At 33.4% G+C, this 15414-nt stretch overlaps 1 protein-coding gene across 1 annotated transcript in view; it reads right to left on the reverse strand.

Annotated features, from left to right (window-relative positions):
- Shaw (potassium voltage-gated channel shaker cognate w) overlaps positions 1-15414 on the reverse strand; it is a 502823-nt gene that overhangs the window by 28463 nt on the left and 458946 nt on the right. Inside the window, exon 9 of the mRNA XM_089648338.1 lies at positions 4420-5100. Within this exon, the coding sequence (XP_089504464.1) occupies positions 4420-5100 (681 nt within the window). The remainder of the gene's footprint in view (positions 1-4419; positions 5101-15414) is intronic.

Consider the following 15414-nt stretch of genomic DNA (forward strand, 5'->3'; position numbering starts at 1 on the left):
AGTATGTTTGTGATAGAACTATCACCGTCTCCAATAAGTGTTAGATATTTTAAGCCATGCATATAGCTACAGAATCGCTTTCATGGCAGTTACAGAACCTTCCCAGTTCCTGAAACATCCGTGATCTGTTAGTTCTGTTAGCAAATGCAAAAAAATGAATTCCTTTTACCGATAAATAAAACTGTCGGCGTACTATAGCCGATTATGATTATACATGCGGTTCTAGATAACGAGCTGTAACTAGTTTTATAAGACCATTCTGCCCAAGACCCATCTGCACCTACGGTTATGAAAGGTCATCCGTTAATATAATGTTAATTATTTTTGAAGTGTTAATTTTCTCTCTTCCCCTCCGGCTTTGAGTATGATTTTAATGATAATGATCTTGGCAGTGATATCTGCATTGCTATTTCAGAAATAATATTTTTGACATACCTACATGCCATGTTTAGGGCTCCGTACAATTCTTCCATTTAGGAATACTCATTCTTCGAGCACAGGACTCTTTCGACGATACTGGTGTTTACATAGGAAGAACCCGATTGTTCAGTCTAAAAAATTTCTTCTTTTTGCACATTTTACTTTAAAAAAAAGATGCTTAATGAATGCGATCCACTAGTTAAAACTATTTTGATCGCGCGTTGGTGATATTCCTCTGCCTCTCCTGTCTTCCAATTTGCCAGTGACTTTTCTCTTAGTTGGAGTCCTCACTTTGGCGAGCAACATGTCCAAAGTATCTTCATACATTGTAGACAGACAGTTGAAAGCCTGTTGTGGATGCTCAGCTCTTCCAGAATGGATACATTTGCGTCTGGCTGTCCATGAAAGTCTGTGAATTTTTCTTCAATACCACATTTCTACGGCATCTACCCGCTTCCTATCGTTGGCTGTTTATGTTTCCACACCGTACAGAAATATAGGGAAAGTCAGCGCCCTGACGAGTCTCATCTTAGTGGTCTTCGTTATGCTTCTGTCACTCCATATCTTTTGCATTTTGCTAATGGTGTCTTTTGTCATGCAAATCTCTATTTTCACCTCTGTTTCAAAGCCTCCGACAACTTTTGAGAGATTACTATTTGTTTTTTATTGTTAATTAATTGTTGCTAGGGGGTGGCTACTAAAAACACTACAAATTGAAGTTAGTTATAAATGTATATTCATAAAAAGTCTGTCTTTAAAACAATTATATCCATGACCAGCTAATGGTGTATCAATTTCATTTTTTTTTTAATGTAAATATTCAAGAATTTTTATAATTTGGCACTATTAAACATACAATAAAATGGTCGTCTGTCAACTCCCACGTAAAAAAGTCATATAGCTGATCATTTTACTCCCTTATGAATAGGGCTTTTTGAATAATCCATTTTGGGATTGTTCAGTTAACCTAATTTCAATATACTTACACGTAATAAGTTAATCTGTAAAATGAGATTTTTTCACTCCTATCTGAATGCGGCTGTAGAAGTAACAATTAAACACAAATGAAGTAGATCATTGTCCTAAGCATAGTGAAGTATTTACAACTAGTAACCGTGGAAGATTAAGGGAAACTTTTAACGACAAAAGTTAAAAAAGAAAAAACTTGAGAATACTACTACGTAGGTATGCAGTTACCTTATTATTGAGTCTCGGGTAATTTCATTCCTGGTGACACCGGCTTTATAATCCCGTCACGCAATCATTCATCCCCTTTCTCAGTCGAGATTTCTAGGTAGCAATACCTGACTTCAGGCGCACCTGGTCCCTTCCACGAATATCTGAACACAGAGTATACACATATACGAAGTACAGAAAGTATCCTTGATATCCTTGGAGATCTTATTACAAAAGATGGCGTACCGTACATTTAACTTTGAGAAGGAAGGTTGCTGGTTTGATTGAATACAGAGATATTTCATTCCATATGTGAACGCTGCATATTTACAATTAGAACAACAGTTAGGATTGTATATATTGGTGCAGAAGTCTACGTTAATCGGTTCCTAAAAATAAAATTATTTCATTGAGGAGGGGAACAGCGAAACTACGAAAAAATACGGCTCAACTACAAATCTCATTTTTTAAAATGGAACCGATCTTAAAAATAATCGTTTCCTCAGAAAATACAAAAACATCGACCATTTCTAATTTGAGCAGTTTGAAGAATAAAATGGCTTAAATATGCATTAAGGACAAAAAGTGCTGCAATATGCACTTACGACTCATAACGGCTCAAATATTCATTAACCACCAAAAATGCTCAAATGTGCATTATGCATACGCAAATAATATGCAAATTAATTTATTATGTAATCTTATGACTAGTTATAAAAATAATACATAATGATTCAAAACAAATATTGCGTTCGCTTGTTACTGACACATCAGCCCATTTTTTAGTTTTTAAAATTTATATTTTTTATTTTAACCATTTGTACATCGAAGCTTACATGTATCTTATCTATTATTAATTACGTACATACATTATTACATTTTTATTATTTATTGTATTTAAAATTAATATGATTCCTACAATCCACCTTGAATCTATCAATTGTTGAGGTATTTATGGGCTCTGGCAGAAAATTATAATAAAGTATTCCTTTGAATAGTAAACTATTTTGTGTATTGGCTTTGTCCATTTTTGGTAACCTTATTTCATTGCACGTTCTCGTATTATGTTTATGAATGTCCTTATTGTATATAATTCAGTATTTTGGCAATAGGTTTTTAATTATTTTATTTATAAATATCACAGTGTTCAAGTTCAGCATCTGTTATTTTTTAAATTCTTTTCGACAAAAGTATGTATTCCGAATACTGCACAAGCATGCACCTAATATCTGATGTTAATTTCTGACCTAGAATTCTCCGTGAATCAAAATTCGCAAATCTGTTGGAAACATATATGGTTACCAAATTAAAATTAATTTCTTGATAGTATTTATCAAAGTCTCCACTTTATAGTAATATAAGTGCACAGTGGCATTGTAGGTCTTGTGTGTAATTTTTATGAAAATTTTGAAAATGCCGTGAAACTTAAATGAGACGAGAGGGGTGAAACGTCAAGTGTGTCAAGTTGGCGTCTAGAAAAGTGTTCAAAGCAACCCCACACCATCGCACAACTACTCATAAACCTACACATTACACATACTCTCACGTACTCATACATATCCCCTTGTTCGCATGCCTTGCCAGCATAAAAATATTTTAGAAGTTACCTGAACAAAGCAAAACTTTCACCCCTTTATATATTTCACCCCTTCTGTAGAATTTTGATGAATATTATTACAATTATGATGGTAAATTGCTCAATTAACCGAAATACAATAACCTATTGAGTTTTTTTCAACCTGCTGCTAGATTCCAAATATTTTTCAACTTAACTTTGATAGTTTTTGTGTTAATTTCGAGTAAATACACTTACCCTGAAACTTTGAACAAGCAATCAAACGAGGTATACTTACAAACTATTATTCGAACGATACTGTAACATTTTTGTTTTTTGTTTTTGGGGTGTTATGCCGTGTTGTGCTAACTCCTTCTTTAGCCAACGTTTCGGACAGCATTGCAGTGTCCATCATCAGGGCAGATGTGTTGCTACATCTGTGTGTTGCCACATCGATGTGTTCACACATCTGCCACACATCACCACACTGCAATGCTGTCCGAAACGTTGGCTAAAGAAGGAGTTAGCGCAACACGGCATAACACCCCAAAAACAAATAACAAAAATACTTTTGGCCGTGAAAATCTTAAATCATATTTGATACTGTAACATTTTATTTTACTGATAATGTTTCATTTATAACCACGAATGTCCTTAAATATTTGAATCTAATCATTTGATAGAAGGTTTACCTACCTAAATGGTAGTGACTGACCGAAGTTTTGGTTTTGGTTTTGGCTAGGTTCGGTAATTATCTAAATGGTTTTCGGCCGCGGCAAAAATTGCGTTCGTGATGTGTAGGATCACGTCACTCGGGTGCGTGTGCATACCTCTAGAATAAGTTAAAGATTATTTTAAAATAAGCTGTCACATATAAAAGTTGTTTTAAGATTCCAAATTTAATGGGTTTGCAATTTTAAAATAATATTTATTTTGGTCAAATAATAAATAGTTATTTTTATTGTTAATATTGCTATTGTCTAACATAAATACTTTTAGAGACAAGACTGCTTTGCTTGTTATAGTCCTGAATCCAAGTGTTAAACCGATTTTCTCACAAGTTTAGCAATAAATATCCATTATTTAGGGGTAGTGAGTGTTTTTAAAATTTATTTAAATAAATTTCGGTTTCGGCAGAAACTAAAACGGAAGCCGAAATTCTGTTTCGGTTTCGGTTGAAAATCTAGTTTAGGCCGGTCACTACTTATCGGTAAAGAAAGGAATAGATAAATAGGGGTGTAAAGAATAATAAATAAAGTTAAACTTACCCCAGCAAGTGCACAGAGGGCTCCGACAAACATCCCCACGTAGGTTTTAGGTGCCATGTCTCCATACCCCACTGTCGTCATGGTAACCAGGGCCCACCACAGCCCCAGGGGTATGCTGTTGAAGTCATTGTGCGGGTTGGCCTGTATCCTCTCGGCATAATAAACCAGACTCGCGAATATCACAATACCAAGCACCAGGAAGAACACGAGAAGAGTTAACTCCTTAGCGGAAGCCCGGAAGGTCTGTATCAAAATCTTCAACCCAGAAGAATGCCTCGTCAGTTTGAACAACCTCATTATCCTGATGATTGAAAAGAATTCTAAGATGTCCGCATTCTCCACATGGGAAGCGAACTTCTGGAGGATGAGATCGATGTAGAAACTCAACGTCGCGATGTAATCGATCACGTTAACTGATGACTTGATGAATTCACACTTGTTCGGTGATGAAATGAACCTGACGAGGATTTCGAGGGTGAACCACGCGTTGCAGACGCACTCGATGTAGAAGAAGGCCACGTGCGCGTTGGTCTGCGTCTTGTCGAGCACCCAGCCCGTGCTCTGGTTGGCGGTCTTCACGGACACGTTCCTGATGAAGGGCACCCTCATGTCTGGGTGCGTCTTCAGGCAGAACGACAGGATGGACACGCAGATGAAGAACACGGATATTACTCCGATTATCTGAAACAATAAATGATTAAATGTAAGAATAGGACGCCTTCACATGATTTCTACAACAATTTTACTATCTTGATTTTTTATATGAGTTATATATGATATTTTCAGCTCACAACGCCATTTCTATCAAGAGCTATGAAGTTTACAAAAGTACATTTAACGGTCTAAATATAAGAAAGAACACATTATTCAATAGTTCAGTAAAAATGAACTAGAAGAAGCAGGGTAGTGAAATCAATCAATTTATTCGTCTCACTAAAAATTCTGCTCTCCCGGCTTTGGTGTGATAAAATTTTCACAATTTTTTCTGTCTGGAATTTCTACGACAATTCAACAATCTTACAGCTGCAACGCAACCCCGATACCGTGATTTAGAGCTTTGTACGTTTTTTTTCCTGGTAAAATAATAAGGCAAGAAGCAATATTATTTTTTCAGTATAATTGTTCGCTAGTAAAAGAGTGTAGAAAGTAAGACGAAGCCGTGTAGTAATGATTGTATATAATATATTTAAACAAAACGAGCTACGTGACCAATATCGTTAAACAAAGTTGACTGTTTTTAAGGGTTGCAGGACAGGAACGCGATAATAGCGGTGTCTGTCGGAGGATAACGTAAAATGAAAGACTGAATGTTTTTTTTCGTAATTAACCAATCTTTCTCCAGCGCTGGGTTTTGAAAGATCTCTTTCACTTTCGTTGTCATGGTGAATTTTAACGTAGCACAGTAAAATGTAACAAATAATTATAAAATATTCAGTGTTAACGGTTTTGAAATAGTATTCGTCGAAGAAAAAATATAATCACAAAACACAGTTGTTTTTCTCTTAGTATTAACGGTACGAAATCGACAAAAACCGGAGATCCTGAGTAGAAAGATCCCACGATGGCTGCTTTGCAAACCGTAGTGAACTTTACTTTTCTGCTTACGGTCTCCGGTTTTTGTTGATTTCATGCCGTTATCGACCTTGTGGGACGACGGGCTTAGTCTGCATTTTTGGGAAGCTCAGATTTGAGTCTATATCTATAATGATAGGTACTTAATTTATTCCAATCTTGTGTAATTTCATAATTTAGTTAGTTTTAATTAATTTAGTTTAAACCGTTTTGACATATAGAGATATGTTTTTGATATATTATTCCGTGTTGCGCCACCTCCTTCTTTAGCCAACGTTTCGGACAGCATTGTAGTGTCGTTTGCCCTGATGATGGAGACTGCAATGCTGTCCAAACGTTGGCTAAATAAGGAAGTAGCGCAACATGGCATAATACCCCAAAAACAAATCACTATAATACTTTTGGCCGTGAAAATCTCAAATCAAACTGTTTTGACACAGTTAATCTGTACACAAATAATTTCGCACATTTATCTTTAGCAATATAAATCAGTGCATCCTCCGCATTTTGTAACGTTTACATATTATCGTTTTTTATATAACGTTTAAATAATATACTTGTATACTAAATTTAGTTGATGTTTTATTTATTTTGGATCGCTATATATTTTATAACTTCTTGGTTTGCTGTGAAGCGAGATATAAAATAATTACGAATTTTTATTATTTATTTGCGTAACTCACGAAAGATTAAAGAATTTTCGTGACAAATAAAGAGCTCAAAAATGACCTTTCACAAAATCCAACGGCACAAAATAAAAATGAATATAAATAGATAGATAATAACATCTGCTAAGAAACGAAAAATAAATCAAGACATTGTTTTCTGTATGACGGCGATCTGAATCCTTCAGAAATATTATTAAATATTCTTTGATAAACTCAAACGATAATAAATGTTCTTATTTCTCTTTGTCCAAAGTTGTTTGCAGAAGTTGTGGATTTGGCCCGATTTTTCTTTCTTTCTGGATTTCTCAGCGTTGTTGGATTATTGTTAAAATAAATGAGAATTCACATTAATTTGATAAATTTTCAGAGAAATAATACCTCTGTTTGTTCCAAAGTACCTAGATACCAACTTGCCAGGGAGATCAAAATACAGTAGAAGCCGGTTATTGTATTCAGATTTGTTATGATAGTTTTTAAGCCGATATTTCTGGGATTTTATTTTGAGAACAATGTTTTTAGCACACGGGGAGTAAGCAAAATCAGATTCAATACATGCATATTGAAAAAAAAATTATTACGTTTTTGATTTTCGTTTCTTTTATGAACAAATTTGACCAAAATACGAACATTTTATGACAGAGGAATCAAATTTTTACCGCGTATGATAAAATAAGTGAGTATTAGTTGAAGAAACCATTATTAACGCTAAAGACTTTAAAGCTATTGATATTGGAATTAAGTTCTCAAGAATGGGCGACTTTACAAGAGCAAAGCCTGAGGAATTAGAACTCATCACACGGCAACTCCAAAGATGACACAGGCCCTGAGAATAAAAAACTTATTATATTATGTACCCGAATTTTAAAAGTCATCAACATAACTTAAATAATATTAACAATGACTTTTACCATATTTGGTGATCAGAATAGCCTGGTACTTCCACACCTTCATTTTCCCCATCTCCTTCCCCACCCCACTACCTTCAGCCCTACAGCATACCCCAATTGGGGATGCCATAGTCTCACTGGCCCGAGACGGTTGGGAACAGTTGGGACTTATAGGGTTATAATGTTATTATTCAATATATGAAATAAGACTTATGTTTGCTTAAAGTTAATTGTAGCATTCTTAAGAAATGTTTAAATAAAATATTGATAATATTTTTAACAACTTGCAATTACAAATTCACCTGGGAATGGATCAACTATGATATGTTTATTGTCTTAGTAACATTTAGTTGAGACTGGGGAGTTACGGGATTTGGATTTAAATACAGTAGCTTTAAAATATGTGAATAATCTGTAAAACAAATTTTAACGAGAAATTATTTTAAGCTATTATTTCAAACGTAGAAAAAACTACTATTTAGATTATCGTGATCCTCAAGGATTTCTGTAGCACCGTTTTCTTCAGAAAATTACCTCAATAATGCTTGAATTAAAGTTGAAAAGAGAGAATTTTGTAAAAATTTATCTGCACGAAAAATAGATAAAAAAGGCAGATTTAAAAAAATAAAATTTTAGTGTTACCAGATCTATTCGCTTTAAATGGCTACTAATGAATCTGAATTTCATAAAATTAAAAAAAAAAAAAAAAAATTAAAATAATGGAAAATGGAATTTATCGCTGTGAAAAGGCTGAGAATTGTGAAAAAATCCCCGAAAAATGGAAAAGATGCTCTAAATTTGCACTGAATAATAAACTAGAAATATTGTTCATTGAAGATAAGAGGTTTACCTTTAATTTATCAAATAAAATAAATCGTTTTATTTTTAAAGAAGATTCTGATATGAAGACAATATGGACTCTTACGCCTCTAGATATAAAGGTAAATACAAATTTTCAAATAAGAATGTAATTACCAGTCTTGATTACATATATTTCATTATTAGGCATTTGAACTATTATCGATTATTCACTTCAACATAATATAATTCTGGCGCAATTGGCTGAAAAGGTTTATTTTAATTAAATTATTAAACCTTGGAAACTCTATTCGAAAACCGTATTTTCTGTTTTTTATTTATTTCTTAGTTTTTTATTTATTTATTTTTACGTGAAATTGCAAATTATATTTATTTATTATATATTATTATTTATTATTTTTAATTAATCAATGAATTTTAGTTGCGCACGCCGGGATTTGAACCCGTGATTTTCGGATTGCTAGTCGAGAGCCTCACACCTGGACTACGGATGCCGTCAAGTTATAGGTTAAAAATACATATACATTTTACAAAAAATTAAAAAAAAACATTTAACACTTATAAACTACTATTGAATATTTATACACTACCGTTAATTTACTTTGAGGTTAATTTTTTCTTATCTTTCTCCGCGCTGCGAATGGTCGAAAATGCGTTTCAAGAGTAATAGCCAAACACATTAGAACCCACCAAATAACGCTTAAAATGATAGATAGGTAGCGCAAAACAAAATTATGAAATATTTTTAAATTTGTGTTTTATAAATTTACTGTAAGGAAAATAACGCATAATTAATTTTCATCACATTAAATTGATAAAATACCAATCCCATTTTTGCAGAGCTAGAATATTTAGTTCCCAAAGCACTTTAAGAGAACACAATTGAAAGTTTGAAATATGATTAGATACAGGTCAAAGTTTAATATCCTTTCAATATGAAATTAGTTGGGATTTTGAAGGGTAAAATTATCGTTTAATATTGGGTGTTGGAGGCCACAAAACCGTTTAAAATTACAGAAAACACGTTTACGATTAGCAAACAATAGTTATATTTAATCTAGAATGGATTGGATGGGATATACAATAAAACAAATTTATTTACGTGCTGGGGCGATTGCTTAAGTCCTTAAGACTCAAAATCGAATGCAGAGAACATTCCTACATGAAGGAAAATGTGTAGAATTATAAAGATCAGAAAGAAAAAAATTATTCTTTTAAATATTTTAAAGAGTTTGTAGACATAAGTAACAGTCAATTTAAAATATAATCGACCCATCTGTTACGTTGGAACATGCTTTTTAAGATTGAATAATCAATATTCCAGTGAAGATAACATATGTAATTTAAACACAATTATATATATTTATTATCTGCTATATATTTAGAAAGTTAGGTGCTATTTAATATGTATAACATTATTGATTGGTTTTGTGATAACTACTTTATATGTTACTTAACCAAATGCCTTGTGATTGATAGTTATTATAGTATGTATTGTGCTAAAACTTGCGGTATTTGTATTGTGTGTTTGCTAATAAAAATGTAACCTGAAATAATGTATTGCTGTATAGGAACCTATATTAAACATCTATAAGTAAACCATAGACAATATGCGAGAAATAATTAACTAAAAAATCTGCCTCAACACAGGTTCGTCTAGTGAGGCAGGTTATGTAAAACTTAAAATATAGTATATTATGCCATATCTTTATAACACTCATACATATTTACTTTTTCTTCTATTAGAAACTGTTCTATGATTGTAACATTAGTTTTCCAACAATGTCATCGTTACTGACTTACATAAAGGTATTTTACTTACTAATGATATATTCTGTAATTTCTTTTGGTGAAATAAACAAACTTTAATTAATCAGAATGCAAGAGATTGCATTGAGTTTTAACTAAGCTAAGTGAGGAGGATTTACAAAGCCCGAGGTAGAAATTTGCGGTTTTGAATTCCCAGTACATAATGAATTTGGTTGCATTCACGCAATAAAGATGCAAATACCTCGACAAATGCATTAACTCTACACAGAACTTTGAGAAGGGGATGTAATGAACTTGGGCATAAAGAGACCTATGCTGTAGGGATGAGAACAAAAGGAAATGGTTGTAAAAACAACCCGTCACCATGCGGCAAATGTCAACCCCGTATATTATATGTGGGTTGGTCATATTGTGTTTCCCGTTTTGTGCACCGGTACCGGTACCGCCAATGACACCGAATACCCTATAATATTTGTTCGATGGCCTCTGAAAAACAACATCGAGTGATTTTATAAAGGCATTCCGCCGATATCCGTTAGGAACGCTTTCTAAAAAAAAAAAAAACGGTCGCAATGGACCTCTCAGTGGAATGAACATATTATTATCGTACTTTCTAGTTTTTCATACGTGCGCTCATTATGTAATATAATAAGCAACATGGAACACTTGAGGCTAAATATGCGGCCACGTGGTCGTGGGATCGATAAGTCGAACGAGGTACGGCAGTTGCCGCCCACCTTGCCGCCGGCCTCCCGCCCCCTGACCGCCCCCTAGCCGCCCTACCGACAGTTGCTCATTCCCCCAGCGCCCCCTACCCCATTCACACTAGTGCCCTTTCTCGGGTGTTTTTTGACGGACGCCTACTAACCGATTTTTGTAGCGAATTTACAAGTACGGTTGCATATTTTGTAGGGGAGTTGATCATTTGAATGTCGAATGAAAATAAGAATCTAGAACACAGCGCTTTTGGGATTACATAATTTAATACTGATATTCGAATATGTAAAATTTAAAAAAAATGTTTGTTACTTTTGAAAGTGTTCAAGGACGGGTTGTTTCACAGAATTTGAACAATTCATCAAATTTCAAAGTTGATTTTTAAGTTCTGTGAGGGTTTTGTTCAAGTTCTGTTACGTAACGTAAGTGACGGACATATATATAATGGAGTTATGCCTGTTAGTTCGATCGTCTCCAGAAAAGTTCCCACAAAAAAACTCAACACATAAACACGCTACAAGGTTCACAGAAAACTTATTAATCCCAAAAGCAAACGAAAATAAATTTCAAAAAGGACCAAACTACATGGCCATTAAAGTATATAATAACCTTTCACGTATCATCAAACAAATAACCGACATACTTAAATTTAAATCATCACTAAAACATTTATTTTAAACAAATGTCACTACACTTTAATGAATACCTTACATAAATTAAATACCTCTGTTTTATTTATTTATTTACATATATTTGTTCATGTCATTGTTGCGTTTTGTAATATAATGTGTATTTGCTGGGTTAGCTGGAAGAAATAGTATGTAACCTATAAGCATTTTCCCATAACTTGAAAATCATCATTGAAATTTGACGAATTGTTAAAATCTTTTGAAACAACCCATCCTAAATGTTACATTTGAACGATTAATGTTTTTGAATGATAATTGGTTTAAGTAATGTTTTTGAAAAATGAAAGAATTTACATAAACTTTTCTATCTTTTATTTAACCGAAATATACTATACATTTAAAAAAAAACATTAATATTTATGAACGCAACTGAAGCACAACAAAGCTGAACATATTGGTAGAATATGGTCTGTGTATTATGGCATTGTAATTCTCCACAGCTCCATATATTTTCTTTGCGTTGAGTCGCTGTCCAGTGTTTAGCGTGAAATAGTTCGGAAACGGTTTCAGAAGTGGCATCTGACCATCAATTATAGAAAAGTTAGCGAGAGCGCTCCTTCGGCAGATTGAAGAGGATTAAACATGACTACAAAACGCTAAAGGGTTGACTAAGACGGACAAGTTTAAGGAACGCTTCACTGGAAATTTTACGTACATAAATTGATTAATGAACTAACTAACCGTTAAATAGTATCGTACTGGTCAAATACACGTTGCTATATTTAGAATCGAAACATTGCTAGAAATAGATTTTTTCGTGTTTGGTGACCAGATCTGAAGAGTCAGGTACTTCCCTACTTTCCCTTTTCCCATTCCTACTCCCCTCTACCACACAATATAATATAATATCTAATTTGGGGACGCCATATTCCTACTGGTTTTGCATAGTCGGGGCTCTTGTGCGGTATTCACATAAAAAAACTACCTCAGATAAATTAAAAATATGATTTTGGCAGTATGAAAATTAAATAATCTCTTGACTTACCGTCACAGAAAAAAGTATTTTCAAAATTTCTACATATCTTGATAGATTTTCGCCTCGTTAAAGGTACATCCGGCACTATATAAAAGGAAAAAAATATAAAATTGTCACACATCATTCACAATGATTAACCTCGGGTTAAGTGAACTCTAATAAAGTCAAAGGTTTGGGCCAATGTAATTATTAATCCGCCATCTGGACATAATAACGTGATGTATTGTAATGGACAGAGATATCACGCGGGATTTTGGAGATAAGACCCATTGAAACCAACCAATTGGAAAACAAATAGTCCTTGGAAGACACATTATTTTCGATGTTATGGAAGATTGGAAAAATATGAAAAAAGTTATATGGTTATGGACTGTGATCAGGGAGGACAAACATTTGGAGATGAGAAAAAACTTTAGAAATTAGAAACTTCATATTCATTTTCTACGAACTGAGAAATGAAATTCATTATTATCTTTTGCACGTGATTTACATTTTCATTTTGTGGGTCATTCCGCCGTTTCGTTCAAATCGCATGTTCTTGCAAAAAAGTCATATGAAAAATAATGTTTTTCAAGAAAGTTTTATTGGAAAATGTAGTTATTTAAAAAAGGAAAAAGTAGTATTTACCGGATTAGGCATTTGTTACTTAATAACTTTATGGTATACAAAAAACATGCTAAAATCTCATTACCTTCCCCGTGTAAATGAGGGACCGGTAAATTGATCAATAAATAAGAACATTTTACACTATTAAAATCACTACATTCATTAATTGACCTGAATGTAAAACTAATTTTGCATATTTATTGGTGTTTAATTTATTTTTAAAGTTACTGTATCATAGAAAGAATTGAGATTTTGTTTTTGTCCAGAAAAAATCGCTGTCGTCTTCCGCCAAAGCGGTAATTAAAATTGTGACCGTGTTTGTCACTGTTCGTCAGCTGTACCCCACCCCGCGCCTCCGTTACTAATCAGTGTACCGCTATATCTGGACGGGGGAGGACGTGCGTCGCTGAATAAAGAAATATCTGCGATCTCCGTGCTCGAAAACGATTTTGTCACCGACCAGGCATCATTACCTTCCAGCATTTTTTAAAGTAAGTACATGTTTTAAAAATTCGAATCATGAACCTATAAACTATAATTAGTCGGACTATTTTTTATTGAAACATAAAGATTTGTAATGTCATTATTAAGCGAGTTATTAAGGAAAGATTGTCAAAACCTCATTACCCTCCGTCTCATTACCTTCCGTATCGTAAAATTTTTTGCCGTATGGTAATTTAGAGGTGTGGAGGGTAATGATAAATTTGTAAGGGTTATTTTTACGTGCATCTGGGACCATGTTTGGGGGTTCATAAAAGTTAATATTATCAATAAAAGCAGTTTCTTGCGTTCTAGCGTCGGACAATTTCAGTTTTGGTGAAATACATATTTTCGTTTTATCTATTTACTGATATGGAAAAACAATCTGTTAAAATTTACCCTGCGAATTTTTATTTGAAAATCGATTTTTTTATTCAATGATATAATTATAATTATTCAAATGTAAACGAATAATATATTAAACAAATGGTTTAACTATTCCCCTACAGTCACAATTATTTTCATTACTTATCTTCATTACTTCAGTTGTCTATTAAAACAGATGAATTTTTACAAAATTTCAAGTTTCTAAACAAATCCAGATTTGAACAAAAATCTATATAAAGGGCATTATTAAGAGTCCAACGCAAATTTCTTGATTAAAAAACCATATCATTACTGTTAGATTTTAAATCATTTAGGGAAAAAAGATTAAACAAAGATATAAAAGTAGTGTAACAATTTTTGGGCTCTCCTGTAAAAATAACGAAATTGAAATTATCCATATTTGTTATTCAACTTCTCACTTGATCCGATACTTATGATAATTTTTCTTTATTATTTGTTACAGGCTAAACACCATAATCCACAATGGCAAAGTTAAATAAAAAACTGAAAAAAGAAGAAAAGTTATCCAAGGACAGGCTGCGTAAGCAACAAAAATATGCTGAGATTAAAAACAATCCGGAACTGTACAGTCTTCAGAAAGCGAAAGAAAAAAAAAGATACTTAATGCGAAAAGCGCAAAAAAAGATTTGCAGCATTGAAGATATGAGTGAAAGAGCCCAGAGAGAGCAAAGACGAAGATGGCGAAAGAACTCTGTAAATTATTGGAAGAAAAAAGAGGAGCAGCGTAAAATAGAAACGATTACAGTAGAAAATATGCCTCCAATTCATGAAAATGTCAAGGAAGTACCCAATAATGTGCAAAATACTCTAGATCCTGACCCTCTCGCAGTCGAGAATGAACAACAAATCATTAAAAAAAATGTGCGTGGTCTAACGAATGTTAGAAAATTGAGGTATAGATCATTGAAAATCATTAAGACGTTACAGGACCAGATAAGCAAACTCAGGAACGAGAAAAGAAACGAACAAAAAAAATTGAAGGCGTTGCAGCTCCCTTTATAAAAATAGTACGCAAGAATTCAATCCTTTCGATCAATGTGAGTTCGAGAAGTTCATCCGATCCCTAAGAGTAGAATATCCTGATTTCGATGAATCAAAACAGCAGTCCCCCAAAACTGTGGAACTCCCACACATGGACATTGACGAGGAAACCAACAAAGAGGATAAGGAGGCGCCATTCAAATACTACTTAGATGACTGGATAATGGTTCAATATAAAATAACTAACACGACACATCATTTCATTGGGAAAATTATTGGAAAACATGAGTACACACTAGAGTACAAAGTAATTTTTTTGAAAAAAGCTCAAGGGAATTCCAAAAAATTTGTCTGGCCAACAATTAGTGACGACGATTTCATTTTGGAATCACAAATTCTTCAGCGCTTGCAAGATCCAGATG

This window comes from Hesperophylax consimilis, chromosome 1 (genome assembly GCF_061612785.1).
Source record: "Hesperophylax consimilis isolate HC1 chromosome 1, BYU_Hcon_1.0, whole genome shotgun sequence".
Lineage (NCBI taxonomy): Eukaryota > Metazoa > Arthropoda > Insecta > Trichoptera > Limnephilidae > Hesperophylax > Hesperophylax consimilis.